General features: G+C 52.7%; 1 protein-coding gene across 2 annotated transcripts in view; it reads right to left on the reverse strand.

Annotated features, from left to right (window-relative positions):
* The window catches only part of LOC138260535 (glutamate carboxypeptidase 2-like), a 350,295-nt gene that overhangs the window by 197,425 nt on the left and 134,741 nt on the right, over positions 1-18,129 (reverse strand). For both annotated transcript variants that reach the window (XM_069209149.1, XM_069209150.1), the window contains exon 6: positions 10,165-10,255. In XM_069209149.1, coding sequence (XP_069065250.1) covers positions 10,165-10,255 — 91 coding nt within the window. The remainder of the gene's footprint in view (positions 1-10,164; positions 10,256-18,129) is intronic.

Here is an 18,129-nt window from a genome sequence, read left to right on the forward strand (position 1 = left end):
GCCTGCTTCTGGCAGTGCTCTGACTGCTCTGCCTGCTTCTGGCAGTACTCTGACTGCTCTGCCTGCTTCTGGCAGTACTCTGACTGCTCTGCCTGCTTCTGGCAGTGCTGTCTGCTTCTGTCAGTACTGTGACTGCTCTGCCTGCTTCTGGCAGTGCTCTGCCTGCTTCTGGCAGTGCTCTGACTGCTCTGCCTGCTTCTGGCAGTGCTCTGACTGCTCTGCCTGCTTCTGGCAGTGCTCTGACTGCTCTGCTTGCTTCTGGCAGTGCTCTGACTGCTCTGCCTGCTTATGGCAGTGCTCTGACTGCTCTGCCTGCTTCTGGCAGTGCTCTGTCTGCTTCTGGCAGTACTCTGACTGCTCTGCCTGCTTATGGCAGTGCTCTGTCTGCTTCTGACAGTGCTCTGACTGTGCTGCCTGCTTCTGGCAGTGCTGCCTGCTTCTGGCAGTACTCTGCCTGCTTCTGGCAGTACTCTGACTGCTCTGCCTGCTTCTGGCAGCACTCTGACTGCTCTGCCTGCTTCTGGCAGTGCTCTGACTGCTCTGCCTGCTTCTGGCAGTGCTCTGCTTGCTTCTGGCAGTACTCTGACTGCTCTGCCTGCTTCTGGCAGTACTCTGACTGCTCTGCCTGCTTCTGGCAGTACTCTGACTGCTCTGCCTGCTTCTGGCAGTGCTCTGTCTGCTTCTGACAGTACTCTGACTGCTCTGCCTGCTTCTGGCAGTACTCTGACTGCTCTGCCTGCTTCTGGCAGTGCTCTATCTGCTTCTGACAGTGCTCTGACTGCTCTGCCTGCTTCTGGCAGTACTCTGCCTGCTTCTGGCACTGCTCTGCTTGCTTCTGGCAGTACTCTGACTGCTCTGCTTGCTTCTGGCAGTGCTCTGACTGCTCTGTCTGCTTCTGGCAGTGCTCTGTCTGCTTCTGTCAGTGCTCTGACTGCTCTGCCTGCTTCTGTCAGTGCTCTGACTGCTCTGCCTGCTTCTGTCAGTGCTCTGACTGCTCTGCCTGCTTCTGGCAGTGCTCTGACTGCTCTGCCTGCTTCTGGCAGTACTCTGACTGCTCTGCCTGCTTCTGGCAGTGCTGTCTGCTTCTGTCAGTACTGTGACTGCTCTGCCTGCTTCTGGCAGTGCTCTGCCTGCTTCTGGCAGTGCTCTGACTGCTCTGTCTGCTTCTGGCAGTACTTTGACTGCTTCTGGCAGTACTCTGACTGCTCTGCCTGCTTCTGGCAGTACTCTGACTGCTTCTGACAGTGCTCTGACTGCTCTGCCTGCTTCTGGCAGTACTCTGACTGCTCTGCCTGCTTCTGGCAGTACTCTGACTGCTCTGCCTGCTTCTGGCAGTACTCTGACTGCTCTGCTTGCTTCTGGCAGTACTCTGACTACTCTGTCTGCTTCTGGCAGTGCTCTGCCTGCTTCTGGCAGTGCTCTGACTGCTCTGCCTGCTTCTGGCAGTGCTCTGTCTGCTTCTGGCAGTACTCTGACTGCTCTGCCTGCTTCTGGCAGTGCTCTGTCTGCTTCTGACAGTGCTCTGACTGCTTCTGACAGTGCTCTGACTGCTCTGCCTGCTTCTGGCAGTGCTGCCTGCTTCTGGAGGTCTCTGCCTGCTTCTGGCAGTACTCTACATGCTTCTGGCAGTACTCTGACTACTCTGCCTGCTTCTGGCAGTGCTCTGTCTGCTCTATCTGCTTCTGGCAGTGCTGCCTGCTTCTGGCAGTACTCTGCCTGCTTCTGGCAGTACTCTGCCTGCTCTGCTTGCTTCTGGCAGTACTCTGACTACTCTGACTGCTTCTGGCAGTGCTCTGACTGCTCTGCCTGCTTCTGGCAGTGCTCTGCCTGCTTCTGGCAGTGCTCTGACTGCTCTGCCTGCTTCTGACAGTGCTCTGACTGCTCTGCCTGCTTCTGGCAGCACTCTGCCTGCTTCTGGCACTGCTCTGCTTGCTTCTGGCAGTACTCTGACTGCTCTGCTTGCTTCTGGCAGTGCTCTGACTGCTCTGTCTGCTTCTGGCAGTGCTCTGTCTGGCAGTGCTCTGACTGCTCTGCCTGCTTCTGGCAGTACTCTGACTGCTCTGCCTGCTTCTGGCAGTGCTGTCTGCTTCTGTCAGTACTGTGACTGCTCTGCCTGCTTCTGGCAGTGCTCTGCCTGCTTCTGGCAGTGCTCTGACTGCTCTGTCTGCTTCTGGCAGTACTTTGACTGCTTCTGGCAGTACTCTGACTGCTCTGCCTGCTTCTGGCAGTACTCTGACTGCTTCTGACAGTGCTCTGACTGCTCTGCCTGCTTCTGGCAGTACTCTGACTGCTCTGCCTGCTTCTGGCAGTACTCTGACTGCTCTGCCTGCTTCTGGCAGTACTCTGACTGCTCTGCTTGCTTCTGGCAGTACTCTGACTACTCTGTCTGCTTCTGGCAGTGCTCTGCCTGCTTCTGGCAGTGCTCTGACTGCTCTGCCTGCTTCTGGCAGTGCTCTGTCTGCTTCTGGCAGTACTCTGACTGCTCTGCCTGCTTCTGGCAGTGCTCTGTCTGCTTCTGACAGTGCTCTGACTGCTTCTGACAGTGCTCTGACTGCTCTGCCTGCTTCTGGCAGTGCTGCCTGCTTCTGGAGGTCTCTGCCTGCTTCTGGCAGTACTCTACATGCTTCTGGCAGTACTCTGACTACTCTGCCTGCTTCTGGCAGTGCTCTGTCTGCTCTATCTGCTTCTGGCAGTGCTGCCTGCTTCTGGCAGTACTCTGCCTGCTTCTGGCAGTACTCTGCCTGCTCTGCTTGCTTCTGGCAGTACTCTGACTACTCTGACTGCTTCTGGCAGTGCTCTGACTGCTCTGCCTGCTTCTGGCAGTGCTCTGACTGCTTCTGGCAGTGCTCTGACTGCTCTGCCTGCTTCTGGCAGTGCTCTGACTGCTGTGCCTGCTTCTGGCAGTGCTGCCTGCTTCTGGCAGTGCTCTGACTGCTCTGCCTGCTTCTGGCAGTGCTGCCTGCTTCTGGAGGTCTCTGCCTGCTTCTGGCAGTGCTCTGTCTGCTTCTGGCAGTGCTCTGACTGCTCTGCCTGCTTCTGGCAGTACTCTGCCTGCTTCTGGCAGTACTCTGACTGCTCTGCTTGCTTCTGGCAGTACTCTGACTACTCTGACTGCTTCTGGCAGTGCTCTGACTGCTCTGCCTGCTTCTGGCAGTGCTCTGACTGCTCTGCCTGCTTCTGGCAGTGCTCTGCCTGCTTCTGGCAGTGCTCTGACTGCTCTGCCTGCTTCTGGCAGTGCTCTGCCTGCTTCTGGCAGTGCTCTGACTGCTGTGCCTGCTTCTGGCAGTGCTGCAAGCTTCTGGTAGTGCTCTGACTGCTCTGCCTGCTTCTGGCAGTACTCTGACTGCTCTGTCTGCTTCTGTCAGTGCTCTGTCTGCTTCTGCCAGTGCTCTGACTGCTCTGCCTGCTTCTGGCAGTGCTCTGTCTGCTTCTGGCAGTGCTCTGACTGCTCTGCCTGCTTCTGTCAGTGCTCTGACTGCTCTGCCTGCTTCTGTCAGTGCTCTGACTGCTCTGCCTGCTTCTGGCAGTACTCTGACTGCTCTGTCTGCTTCTGACAGTGCTCTGCCTGCTTCTGGCAGTGCTCTGACTGCTCTGCCTGCTTCTGTCAGTACTGTGACTGCTCTGCCTGCTTCTGTCAGTACTCTGACTGTTCTGCCTGCTTGTATCTGCTGTTGCTTGCACTCCTGCAGCCCCTCCTACGACCAGATCATTTGTGGCACAAAAGTGCAACAGTCCTTCTCCATTGACACTTCTTTCCTGTGGGTCTGCCATGGTTCGTGTTGTCACTTCCCACTTTAGGGTCTCACGTTATAACCCGAAGGCTGTGGTTCAGCTTCATCTGCTGGTAGAACAGGCCCTTGTCCTCCCCATCTCCAAGGACGGAGCTCGAAGCCCTCCTACCTGGTCCCAGAAAGGAGCTCAGATTCTCTTCCTCCGTCCCAGGCACGAGATTGAGCATGGGCGTAGGAAGTGTGGGGGACGCGGGGGATATGCCCCCCCCCCCAGATGTTGGAGTGGGGGGGACACGGGGGACAAGGGTGGGGGGCACGAGGGGACAGAAGAATTTTCCCTTCTCCTGTAATTCGCAGGGCCATTAGCGCCGCGTGAAAGCGCTACCTATATGGCCCTGCACTTGACCTGTGACCTGCCTCCAGGACACTCGCCCTCTGCCCTTTTGTTGTGCTGCAGCACACAAGGGATTCCTTCTCACCTTGCCCCACAGCCGCCTGCAGTCTGCACTTCTGAGAGCAAAGGGAGAAGAGAGGCCCTTTGTTGATTGCTGTCTGCATCCCGTCCCTCCTGAGCCCGACCCTTCCTGTCCCTTGAAGATCGACCCCTGAAGACAGCAGCAAGATTTGAGAAGGTAAGGAGGTTTGGGTAATTAAATAAAGTACTGCCAAGTAACTCCCTTTCTTTTTAAATCCAGTGCTGTGTTGCAGAGTATCTCCCTTTCTAAAAACAGTGTTGTTGAGTTACTGTGAGATATGAGCCGGGCAGGCTTTAGTGCGCGGGTGGCACCCTGTGCGCCAGTGTTTGTTAGGGCCCCCCTTTCTGTCACCTCTCTCTCACTCTCTTCTCTCCTCTGTCTCCAGCTTGCCTGCCCCAGAGCTAATTATTGTCCCCTAAGTTGACATCCTGCCCCCCCCAACAGTTCGGTCCCCTGTCTCTCCCTCAGCCTTCCTGGTATTTGTGAAAGCCCGCTCTGAAGGGCAAGGGCTGTCTGTAAATCTCATTTCCTGCCAATGGCCTGTGGATGCAAAGCCAGCACTGTGGCAGCTCACAGGCTTTACAGGACTTCACAGGCTATGGTGGTACAGAGCCTGGCACTGCTGGATAGACGGCAGAGAGACCATCACACAGCACGGGTCCCAGGAAGAACCAGATGGCCTAAGAGATGGACAGGGCAAGGTAAGGCAGCTAGGGCAATGCAACCGGTGCTGCCGCACTGGGTGCTGACTTAGGATGGGGGTGCTATGTTTGCAAGTATATTGTGACTTTAAAAGCACCTGCTGGATGTTCCTTGCCACCAACACTTTTCAGGCAACAATAAAAATCTTAACATAATTCCGGTGATTAATGGTCATTCTGGAGAGAGACTGAAGTTTTGTCTAGTGGAAGTTTTGACTCATCATAACGTACAGGGTTACTATGCCTGCTACAAAGCCTGTCTACATGCAGATCACAAAGTGTATATAATGTGAATAGGTCAGTGGGTTTCTGCTTTTGTCAGATGCAGAAAAGTACCCTCTTTTTGGCATGGTTACCCCACTTTTTGCCTGTTGTCAGTATGTTTTGACTGTGTTCACTGGGATCCTGCTAACCAGGACCCCAGTGCTCTCTCCCATTAAATTTGGTTGCTTGGACCACACACACCCCCCACTTGGCATACGGGTGCCCCTTATAAGTCTCTAGTATATGGTACCCAGGTACCCAGGGCATTGGGGGATCAGGGGTTCCCATGGGCTGCAGCATTTATTATGTATTATGCCACCCATAGGAGCCCATGTAAACTGTGTCTGCAGGCCTGCCATTGCAGCCTGCGTGAAAATGTGCATGCACCCTCTCACTTCAGGCCACTGCACCAGGTCACTGTAAGTCACCCATATTGTAGGCCCTCCTAGCCCAGAGGGCAGGGTGCAAGTACCTGTGTGTGAGGGCACCTCTGCAGGAGCAGAGGTGCCCCCACGAACTCCAGCTCCATTTTCCTGGACCTCGTGAGTGCGGGGACGCCATTTTACGCTTGTACTGGACATTGGTCACTACCTATGTCCAGCTACATAATGGTAACTCCGAACCTGGGCATGTTTGGTAACAAACATGTCAGAATCATACCCCAATACTATTGTCAGTATTGATTGTATGATTCCATGCACTTTGGGGGCTCCTTAGAGGATCCCCAGCATTGCTCCTACCAGCTTTATGGGGTCTTCCGAACAGCTCACGCTGCTGCCACCCCTCAGACAGATTTCTGCCCTCCTTCTGCTGCTTGAGCAGCTCATGCCCAGGAAGGCAGAACAAAGGATTTCCTTTGGAAGAGGGGGGCAACACCCTCTCCGTTACAAGGCTTGGGAGGGGTAGCCTCGCCAAGCTACTAGTATGCTCTGAAGGGCACATTTGGTGCCCTCCTTGCATAAACCAGTCTGTACCAGTTCAGGGATCTCAGCCCCTACTCTGGCGTGAAACTGGACAATGGAAATGGCGTAACCACTCCCCTGTCCATCACCACCCCAGGGGTGGTGCCCAGAGCTCCTCCAGGTGGCCACTTGATTCTTCCATCTTGAATCTAAGGTTGGCAGAGGCCTCTGTGAGAATCTGAGTGGCCAGGTCAGGGAGGTGACATCACAGCCCCCTCCTAGGTGGTCACCCGGCTAGATGACCAATCCCCCTTTCTGGGTTATTTTGGGTTTCCCTCTTGGGTGGGTCCTCCGATTTGACGTGCAAGATTCCAGCAGGACTCCTCTGCAACGTTTACTTTGACTTCTGGCCACTGGAACAGCAACTGGACTTCACAGGAACCTACAATCTGCAGCTCCAGCGACGACTTTGCCACGCAACATTGTTTCTCCGACTCCTTCCAGCAACTGCAACATTTGCCCAGCTGTGCTTCCTCTGAGGGCAGCAAGTCTTCAGTCTGCATGAGAAGAAAGAAGGAAAATTCCTTGAAGTGAAGGAGTCACTTACCTGCATCCGCAGGCACCAACTGCAACAAAAACTGGCTGCGTGGATCTCCTCTCCTCTCCTCCTGAGCTGCGTGGATCCTGCATCAGGGGTGGTAGTCTGGAGTGGTCTCCTTGGTCCTCTCTACCAGCTGCCCAACTTTGGAGTAGGTAGGTCCTTGCCTTCCCATGCAGGACAGTACCCCCATGCACCGCATCTCTTGCAGCTAACCCCGGCACTCTTCTCTGTGAAGCACAGCCCTCAATGTGCTTCGCCTGTGAAGTGGGACCTCTCTTCAGGTGTGCAGTGGGCCTCTCTACAGCTCCTGGGCTCCTTGCCTGTAGGTCTTCTGTGGGGGCTGTCTCTCCTCCACCAGACTCTCTGCCTTGCTGATGGTCACCTGAGACTCCCCTCCATGGGTTGAGTCCCCCTGGACCTTGCTGGTCCCCGGTAGCTCCACTTTTCTCCTACTGCGACATTTGCTTTTGCCAAGGCTTGTTGGTGGGTTTTCCACACCACAGACTCACTGCAATTCTTCATCTGGCGTGGGACGTCGACTGCATCACCTAGGAACTCTTCATCTGCTCCAGTGCTGCATTGCTGACCATCTTCGTCTCCCCGTCGACCAACTCCTGCATCCACAGATGGGTGGGTAGTGGCTCCTGCCACGACCGGACCATCCTACGTAAACTGGACTTGGTGCCCTTCTTTTCCAGGTCTTACTCTTCCAGGATTCACCTCTAGTTTCTTGCAGTCTTGTCTGCGTTTTGCAATATCCTTCTCTGAAGTCCTTTTGGTGGGTCAGGGAAAAAACTGTAACTTACCTCTTTTCTCCTGGTCGCTGGGGGGCACTCTGGTACTTACCTTTGGGGTTTCCTAGTTCCTCCAGCTCCCCTCTACCAATTCCACTTCCTTGGGTGGGGACCCAGCTTTCGCATTTCACTTTCTTAGTATATGGTCTGGTCCCCTCTAGGCCTTCAGTATTGCCTATTGCTTTTCACTGTTTTCTATTGCTTTTTATGCCAACTTCTGATTGCTGCTGTACATATAACAGTGTGTTACTTACATCCTATTGGGAGTATTGCCTATCTAGTGTTTTCGTGTTTGTGTTACTGTAATAAGGAACCTTTATTTTCATAACACATGTTTCTTTCATGTGTGTAAGTGCTGTGTGACTACAGTGGTATTGCATGAGCTTTGCATGTCTCCTAGGTAAGTCTTGGCTGCTCATCCACAGCTACCTCTAGAGAGCCTGGCTTCTAGGCACTGCCTACACCTCACTAATAAGGGGATACCTGGACCTGGTATAAGGTGATAATACCATAGGTACCCACCACACACCAGGCCAGCTTCCGACATCAAAGAGCTCCTTTTTTGTCCCCTGCAATTTATAAATGAAAACTGAATATAGAACAGTGAGCAATGAACTCATCAAAGAGCTGCATGCAAACATCAAGGTATAGATTAGAGCGTCATGATTTGCCCCCACTTTTTCATTAACTTAATGTTGCAAAACAAGTTGATTTGAGGGCAAATCAGTTCTTATTATTAAAGAAAGCCCCCAACCATGGTGTTATGTTTTAAATTCTGAGTTTGCGCTTCTCCAGATAACGCACTCTGAAACTATACCTGCTACCAGTATGGATGACCTGTGACACCTACACCTTGTAGTCCTCTGTCTTATGTAACATTTCATATGCACTGATTTACACATATATGATGATTGTCTCTGCGTAATGTCTGTGTGATGTAAAGTGCTCTGACACCCTAGACTGGTGTGAGGGATGAATGATGGAACAACACATGCGTAGATCGTGCATGCCTTAACATCGCGGTCTCAACGACGACCGTGTCTTTACTACGCATGCCTTAACATCGCGGTCTCAACAACGACCGCGTCTTTACTACGCATGCCTTAACATCGCGGTCTCAACGACGACCGCGTCTTTACTACGCATGCCTTAACATCGCGGTCTCAACAACGACTGCGTCTTTACTACGCATGCCTTAACATCGCGGTCTCAACGACGACCGCGTCTTTACTACGCATGCCTTAACATCGCGGTCTCAACAACGACCGTGTCTTTACTACGCATGCCTTTACAACGAATTTCATTGTAAAAGCATATTTGGTAAAGGAACATGCGTGGTAAATTCTCCCTACCCTGCCCCCTTAAACCTGATACCATACTCCACCCCTCCAAGCACTTAAAACTGCCCCTGCCCTGAGCCCTAACCCCCCCCCGCCCTAAAAGTAACCCTGCCCTGTCCTAAAAACTACCCACCCCCCCACTCTGAACCCTAAAACCCACCCTGAGCTGCTCTAAAAACTACCTTAATGCCCCTGCCCCCCAGAACCCTAAAACCTACCCCACCATGTCCCAAAAACAACCCCAACCCTACCCTGTCCTAAAAATGAACCCGACCTCCCACCCTAAACTCGGCCACAGCCCTACTTACCTCTCTCTCCTCTGCTTCTTCCTGTTCCACCCGGACAGCTAGACTGCTCTCTATGCTGTAACCACGCATATGCGTGGTAAAGACATGTGTGGTAAAGGCATCCATGCTAGCCCCATATTTGTGGCAATGGCAGCATGGTCAATGCATTGCATTGCGTTGATTGCGTTGTAAGGAATATTTCCCGGTATGAGTGGTGCTATAAAACTAATGAACTGCATCTGTGAGAGAGTGGTGATGGATAGTAGTGAGAGAATCCGTGGCAGAGGTGGTCACTGGGGAGCAAAACAAACAATGTCGCACAGTGCGCCACCAGCACTAAGGCCGGCCCTGTCAGACAGCACAGAGGTTCACAGGAACACGGCAACACAGAGACTGCCACTTGACAGTCAGACAAGGACCTAGCAGCAATCATAGGCCTTACTGGCCTTCACAGGCAGGCGGAGGCCCAGAGACTGACACAGCCTGACTAGAAAGAAAGCTCCCAACAGGCAGCACAGTGCATGGCAGGCAGCACAGGAATCGGCAGCAAGCACTGCGCCCAGCAGGCAGTACAGGCCTCTTAGGACTTCACAGAGCCTGTCGCTGCCTAACAGGCAGCAAAGGGCCCAGCAGACAGGGAATTGCAGGCCACACAGGACTCGAGTGGAAGCGACCGTCTTCCCCATCTCCCCCCACCACGGCAACCCTTCTGGGTGCAAACTTTGTGCAGGGGGCCCACCTCAAGGTTGTCCCTGTCCCCCCCAGAAATTTAGTGTCTCCTACGCCCCTGAGATTGAGCTCCTCTCACTGAGAGCCCGTCCCACCCCGGCTGGTGGCCCCCAGGCTCACCGGTCCAGGGCCTTGCCCGGATGGAGGCCACAGCCCCGCCCCGTGCCCATGCACATGCTGTGAACCCGCCCTGTGCCCAGCACTCTTCATCCATGCAATCATAACATCAGAATGCTGCCGGATGCACTCCTGGACGGTGAATGATTAAATGAACACTGAAACATTTAACATGTGAGGCATGACTCGTGGGACAGTGACACCCCATGGACCGTAACCTACCTCAAGTATTTTACTGCGTTGTCGTAGCCAATCGGAGTCACAGGGATTGAGGGCAAACCCAGATCCTTTTCATCCAAGAAGAAGGCCGAGTCTGCAAAAGAAACTGACATTGTATTTCAGGCACAAACCGGGGTGTGGACAGGCGGTTTCCAGGGATGGTTGGATCACAAACTAACCCAAACTGCAGTGATTCATGGAAGAAGTTGTAGCTATTGCATGTTTATCAAAACTCAGTTTCAAAGTAAGCTACAAGTGTTGTCTTACACACAGAAGGATTTGTTGTTCATATATCCTCTTGGCACATGCTTGCCTCTCTAACCCCCCATGTGTAAAACATGTAATGTGGTTGTGGGAAACTGGCACCTTGTTGCAGTACCCCCCACCCACCCACACTTTTTGTCTGGCTTCTGAATGCAACTTGGACTGGAGTGCACTGGGATTCTGCTAACCAGGTTCCCAGTGCCAGTGTTCGTTCCCAAAAACATTATAGAGGTAACTGGATACACCTTTAGCTACCACTATAAGTCCCTAGTAAAAGGTACCTAGGTGCCTGGGGCATGGGGTACAAGGAGTACGCTCCTGAGGGCAGCAGCACTGACTGTGCCACCCTCTAGGGCCTTGCATCCAGATGCACCCAGCACTGCAATGGCAGACATAGGGAGTCATTATGACCCCAGCGGTAAAAAACACCTACCGCCGTGGTGACAGCCACCAAAAGACAATCGTCGCGCTACCAGCCGTCTGCCAAATTATGACCACAGCCGGATTTCCGCCAGAAGGATGGCGGAAACCCGCCTGTGGCCATGCCGGTGGATGGCGGTAAGGTGGCACTGCTGCCAGCAGCTGCGCCACGCCACTAGACCGCCGCCAGCCGTATTTTGTGAATTAATATGGCCTGGCGGTGTTCTGCTGGCGGACGCTGCAGTTGGCAGCAGCGCCCCGTCCCGTCTCCTGCCAGACGACCCCCTGGACACGGGTAAGTGGATGCTTGGACAGGGGAGGGGGGTGTTGCGTGGGTGTGTATTTCTGTGTGTGTGTATGTGGGTGTGTGTTGCGTGTTGTATGTGTGTGCATGTTTGGGGGTGTGAGTGCGTGTATGTTGAGTAGTGTGAATGTGTCTGTGTGTAGGTATGTAAGTGTGTGTGGATGTGTGTGTGAATGGATGTATGCATGCGTGGAAGAATGTGGGAATGGGTGTGTGCATGTGTAAAGGGAGGGGCGTGTATGAAGGGGGGTCTGGAGAGGAAGAAGGGAACCTGTGGAGGGGGAGGGAGGTGAGGGAGACCCCTATCAGTGACAGGGAAGGGATTCCCTGTCTCTGATAGTGCCTACTGCCATGGTTTTCGTGGTGGTAAGGAAGCAATGAAAACCATGGCAGTAGGCGGGGTCATAATTCCGCAGGCGGGCAGTGACAGCAGCCGGGCTGGAGATTGATGTCTCCAGCCCGACGGCCGTTACCGCCGTGGCAGTCAGTATGGTACATTGGCGGTTTGGCTTCAGCCAAACTGCCAATGTCATAATATGAAGGAAAGTACCGCCAGCCTGTTGGCAGTACTTTCCTCCATATTACCGCCGGGGTCATAATGATCCCCATAGTGTTCTGGTGCAAACCTAACACACAAACTGGACTTGGCACACTGCCTGTGTGCCCTGTCCACCATACACTGCATTTACTTTAGGTAAGACACCCCTCTGGCAGGCCTTCCAGCCCTAAGGCAGGGTGCACCATACCATATGTGAGGGCATAATTGCATGAGCCATATGCCCCCGCCGTGTCCTTGCCAAACCTGGGACATAGTGAGTGAACAGAGCAGCCATTTTAAATGCATGTGTTGGACACTGGTCAGTATGGGTTTCACAGCTACACAATGGCTACTCTGAACCCTAGGATTTTTGGTATCAAACAACTGTAGGAGGCTGGACTGGCTTGTAGTGAGTACCAAGGGGTACTTACACCTTGCACCAGGCCCAGGTATCCCTTATTAGTGTAGAGCGGTGTCTAGCAGCTTAGGCTGATAGAAAAGGTAGCTTAGCAGAGCAGTTTAGGCTGAACTAGGAGACGAGTGAAGCTCCTACAGTACCACTAGTGTCATATGCACAATATCATAAGGAAACACAACACACAGATATACTAAAAATAAAGGTACTTTATTTTTATGACAATATGCCAAAAGTATCTCAGTGAGTACCCACAGTATGAGGATAGCAAATATACACAAAATATATGTACACAATACCAAAATATGCAGTAATAGCAATAGAAAACAGTGCAAACAATGTATAGTCACAATAGGATGCAATGGGGACACATAGGGATAGGGGCAACACAAACCATATACTCTAGAAGTGGAATGCGAACCACGAATGGACCCCAAACCTATGTGACCTTGTAGAGGGTCGCTGGGACTAAGAAAACAGTGAGGGTTAGAAAAATAGTCCCCCCCCAAGACCCTGAAAAGTGGGTGCCAAGTGCACCTAAGTTCCCCAAAGAGCACAGAAGTCGTGATAGGGGAATTCTGCAGGAAAGACCAACACCAGCAATACAACAACAATGGATTTCCAGACGAGGGTACCTGTGGAACAAGGGGACCAAGTCCAAAAGTCACGATTAAGTCGGGAGTGGGCAGATGCCCAGGAAATGCCAGCTGTGGATGCAAAGAAGCTGCCACCGGATGGTAGAAGCTGAGGATTGTGCATGAACGACAAGGGCTAGAAACTTCCCCTTTGGAGGATGGATGTCCCCTGTCGTGAAGAGTCGTGCAGAAGTGTTTTCCCGCAGAAAGACCGCAAACAAGCCTTGCTAGCTGCAAGGGTCGTGGTTAGGGTTTTTGGATGCTGCTGTGGCCCAGGAGGGACCAGGATGTCGCCAACTGCGTGGGGAGACAGAGGGGTCGCCCAGCAAGAGAAGGAGCCCACTCAGAAGCAAGCAGCACCCGCAGAAGTGCCAGAACAGGCACTACGAAGTGGAGTGAATCGGTGCTCACCCGAAGTTGCACAAGAGAGTCCCACGCCGCCGGAGGACAACTCAGGAGGTCGTGCAATGCAGGTTAGAGTGCCAGGGACCCAGGCTTGGCTGTGCACAAAGGAAATCCTCGGTGAGTGCACAGGAGCTGGAGTAGCTGCAAAGGACGCGGTTCTCAGCAATGCAGTCTGGCGTGGGGAGGCAAGGACTTACCTCCACCAAACTTGGACTGAAGAGTCACTGGACTGTGGGAGTTACTTGGACAGAGTTGCTGAGTTCAAGGGACCTCGCTCGTCGTGCTGAGAGGAGACCCAGAGGACCGGTGATGCAGTTCTTTGGTGCCTGCGGTTGCAGGGGGAAGATTCCGTCGACCCACGGGAGATTTCTTCGGAGCTTCTAGTGCAGAGAGGAGGCAGACTACCCCCACAGCATGCACCACCAGGAAAACAGTCGAGAAGGCGGCAGGATCAGCGTTACAAGGTCGCAGTAGTCGGCTTTGCTACTTTGTTGCAGTTTTGCAGGCTTCCAGCGCGGTCAGCAGTGGATTCCTTGGCAGAAGGTGAAGAGAGAGATGCAGAGGAACTCTGATGAGCTCTTGCATTCGTTATCTAAGGAATTCCCCAAAGCAGAGACCCTAAATAGCCAGAAAAGAGGGTTTGGCTACTTAGGAGAGAGGATAGGCTAGCAACACCTGAAGGAGCCTATCAGAAGGAGTCTCTGGCGTCACCTGCTGGCCCTGGCCACTCAGAGCAGTCCAGTGTGCCAGCAGCACCTCTGTTTCCAAGATGGCAGAGGTCTGGAGTACACTGGAGGAGCTCTGGGCACCTCCCAGGGGAGGTGCAGGTCAGGGGAGTGGTCACTCCCCTTTCCTTTGTCCAGTTTCGTGCCAGAGCAGGGCTGAGGGGTCCCTGAACCGGTGTAGACTGGCTTATGCAGAAATGGGCACCATCTGTGCCCATGAAAGCATTTCCAGAGGCTGGGGGAGGCTACTCCTCCCCTGCCTTAACACCTTTTTCCAAAGGGAGAGGGTGTAACACCCTCTCTCTGAGGAAGTCCTTTGTTCTGCCTTCCTGGGCCAAGCCTGGCTGGACCCCAGGAGGGCAGAAGCCTGTCTGAGGGGTTGGCAGCAGCTGCAGTGAAACCCCTGAAAAGGCAGTTTGGCAGTACCCGGGTTTGTGCTAGAGACCCGGGGAATCATGGGATTGTCTCCCCAATACCAGGATGGCATTGGTGGGGCAATTCCATGATCTTAGACATGTTACATGGCCATATTCGGAGTTACCATTGTGAAGCTACACATAGGTAGTGACCTATATGTAGTGCACGTGTGTAATGGTGTCCCCGCACTCACAAAGTCCGGGGAATTGGCCCTGAACAATGTGGGGGCACCTTGGCTAGTGCCAGGGTGCCCACACACTAAGTAACTTAGCACCCGACCTTTACTAGGTAAAGGTTAGACATATAGGTGACTTATAAGTTACTTAAGTGCAGTGGTAAATGGCTGTGAAATAACGTGGACGTTATTTCACTCAGGCTGCAGTGGCAGGCCTGTGTAAGAATTGTCAGAGCTCCCTATGGGTGGCAAAAGAAATGCTGCAGCCCATAGGGATCTCCTGGAACCCCAATACCCTGGGTACCTCAGTACCATATACTAGGGACTTATAAGGGTGTTCCAGTATGCCAATGTGAATGGTAAATTTGGTCACTAGCCTGTTAGTGACAATTTAGAAAGCAGAGAGAGCATAACCACTGAGGTTCTGGTTAGCAGAGCCTCAGTGAGACAGTTAGTCATCACACAGGTAACACATACAGGGCACACGTATGAGCACTGGGGCCCTGCCTGGCAGGGTCCCAGTGACACATAGACTAAAACAACATATATACAGTGAAATATGGGGGTAACATGCCAGGCAAGATGGTACTTTCCTACAACAACTCACAATGATAAATCCAAACTGGTACCAGCACTGGATTTATTATAAAATGTACCCAGGGGTCACCTCAGGGGTGGCCCCCTGCAAAAGCTAAATACCCTGGCATGGTTGTTGACTGGTTCCATCCAGCCGGCCACGTCCAAACACCCAATCTACAAACCTTGGGGGAGGGCCCTGTCTCTTTGGTTTGTAAGACAATGCCCTTCCTGGGTGGTGGAGCTGACACCCCCTCCCTCAGGAATGTGCAACACCCTGGCGGTGAGCTTCAAAGGGTAACAGCCCCTGAAACTCGAGTCTTCAGGCCTGCTGCTAGCAGCAGAGGGCTCCCCCCTTTGTCAACCCCCACATTTGGCGGGAGCAAAGGCAGGAAACTCACAAAGGGTATTAGGAGTGGTCTCACTGAGCATGCACCACCCCTGGGGCCTTGCAGGTGAAGTGAACCCTCCATTTCATTTTCCTCCATGTTGGATGGAAGGAAAATATCCAATGAGGTTTAGGGTAGTGACTCTTCCCACAGGAAGTGGTCACTGTAGTGGGTGTAGCCCCCCAAGGGTAAGTGTCCCATTGGACACTACCAGGTTCCCCCTAAAACGCCCACTAAATTCAGTATTTAGTGGGCTCCCCTAAACCAAGAAATCTGATTTGAAAGGACAAAGAAGACCAGCACCAAAGTAGATCTGAAGCAAGAGAACTGTGGACCTGCTGCACAAGAAAAGGCACCAAACCCTGTCGGCTGCACCCAGGACCCGAACATCGCCGCTGAGGAGGAGCTGGACACTGGACAGACACCAAGGAACCCAGGGGACCTCCAGACTTCACAAATTACCCTGGATCTCCCTCCTGAGTGAGGCACCACTCTACAAACCAATAAAGACCAATAAGCCAGTGAGGGTCACTTCATTGACTGGCCGATATCTCCACAACTGGAAGTCACAGCCAGACCCAACGAAACACTAATAATAGCACAGATGTGAACTACAAGTGCGCCAAGTTTAGTGGTACTGCACCCTCCAGTATGAGAGTTGTGCCACTACCCTGGGTACTGGTCAGCTGACATTGGACAACCAGAAAACCAGCTCCCTTGGAGCTGAAAAAGGATCAGGAGGAAGCCCCAATCGAGGGACTTCAGGAACACCCTGGACCTCCCACCAGGATACCCCCGTTGTCCTGTAAGTAGCCCTCAAACATAACATAATATGTGTATTTGTAAAGCGCATGTTCACCCGTAGGCATCTTGGCGCTGAATAACAGATGTTTATTGTTACCCAACTAAATGGTACTCATTTTATCGACCACAGAATTTGGATGAAAGGCTAAGTGGACCCACTGGGGTTTGAACCTGTGACCATGAGGTCAAACACAGGCTCCTACAGTGGACACATTAGTCCACTAAGCCACCAGACCCACTACAGACCCACCGGACTCACCTCCAGCTCCAGAGGGCTCCATTGCGCACAGCTCCTGGATCATCCACTCGCTCTGCATCTGGCCTTCCTGAGTCCTGCATCACAGAACCAGCTGTGCGCCATGGGTTCCTAACCCCTTGCAACCTCAACAGCCCAAGGGGACCCTGAAGCACCACCTTTAATTCTACAAACCAGCTCCCTTTCCAGGTGGCCCCTCCTAGTGACCCTGTGCCTGTGCCAAAAGACGTTCTAGCTCTGCTCCCACCTGAACCGGGAGGCACCCAAGACGCTTCAGCTGGCACAGGGTGCCCACCACCCTCATCGACCATCCTGCAAAAGAAGAGACTGGTAACTCACCTGTGTGATTTTATATACATTTTTATATGTGGCCTTCCATTGATTCCTATGGTGCGTAATTACGCACAGAAAGACTAACTTTATTAAAACTTTGAAAAATCCTAATTCAAAAAGTACTTAACGTATCTTGACCATCTTGGTCTTTTTATAAATTCTGGTCTTGAGTTATTCATTGAGTGTGTGTGGTGCATGATTGGATTTGTGAGTACAACAAATGCTTAGCACATCTCCTGGATTAGCCTACCTGCTCGACCAGCTGCCTTAAAAATTGGAGCATTAAGTATCTGATTTTACTTCTGGAAACCAACATGTGGTTGCCTGGACCCCCTGTACAATGTGCCTAGCTTTGCACACTACGTAGAGGGCCAGCCTCCGGCAGTGGTCCCCTATGGACACACATGGCGTTCAAGAGACCACCTCAACTGCTTCATTTGGACATGATGTTGAGGTGGGAACCCGAGGCTTGGCATGGTGGGGGCCAGCATGGGTGATTCAGAAGGGACCCCAGGGCTGGGGGGCGAGTAGTCTGCGCCAAGCCACTGGACATGCAGGGTCGCCCTCGGGCAGATCCCACGTCCGCTTGCAGGCCTCAGGAGGGACTGAGCACGGGCACAGGAAGCAGCGAGGCCTCAGGAGGGACTGAGCACGGGCACAGGAAGCAGCGAGGCCTCAGGAGGGACCAAGCATTATGTGAGAGAGGGCCTCTTTTTGGCAGGGTTATACCCCCACTTCTTGCCTGATGTTAATGTGTCCTAGAAATTGTAGTGCCCAGGGCCCCTGCTAACCAGGTTCCCTGTGCTAGAGCGCTTTCCATAAATCTGTTGTGATGCATTGGCACAATTGGACACACCTTTAACTACCACTATAAGTTCCTAGTAAGTGGGTACCTATGTACGCCGGGCATGGGGTACTATGGGTAGGCCCCTGAGGCCAGCAGCACTGATTGTGCGACCCTCTAGGGCCACGCATCCAGATGCACCCAGCACTGCCATTGCAGGCTGAGTTTTCTGGTGCAAACCTAAAACACAAACTCAACATGGCACACTACATGTGTGCCTGGCCACTGCATTTACAATGGGTAAGACACCCCTCTGGCAGGACTAATAGCCCTAAGGCAAGGTGCTCCATTTTATAGGCAAGGGCATAGATGCATGAGCAATATGCTCCACTGTGTCCTTGCCAAATCTGGGACATAGAGAGTGAACAGAGCAGCCATTTTAATACATGTGCTGGACACTGGTCAATACGAGTTTCCCAGCTACATGATGGCCACTCTGAACCCTGGGTTGTTTCATATCAAACAACT

Source organism: Pleurodeles waltl, chromosome 9 (genome assembly GCF_031143425.1).
Source record: "Pleurodeles waltl isolate 20211129_DDA chromosome 9, aPleWal1.hap1.20221129, whole genome shotgun sequence".
NCBI lineage: Eukaryota > Metazoa > Chordata > Amphibia > Caudata > Salamandridae > Pleurodeles > Pleurodeles waltl.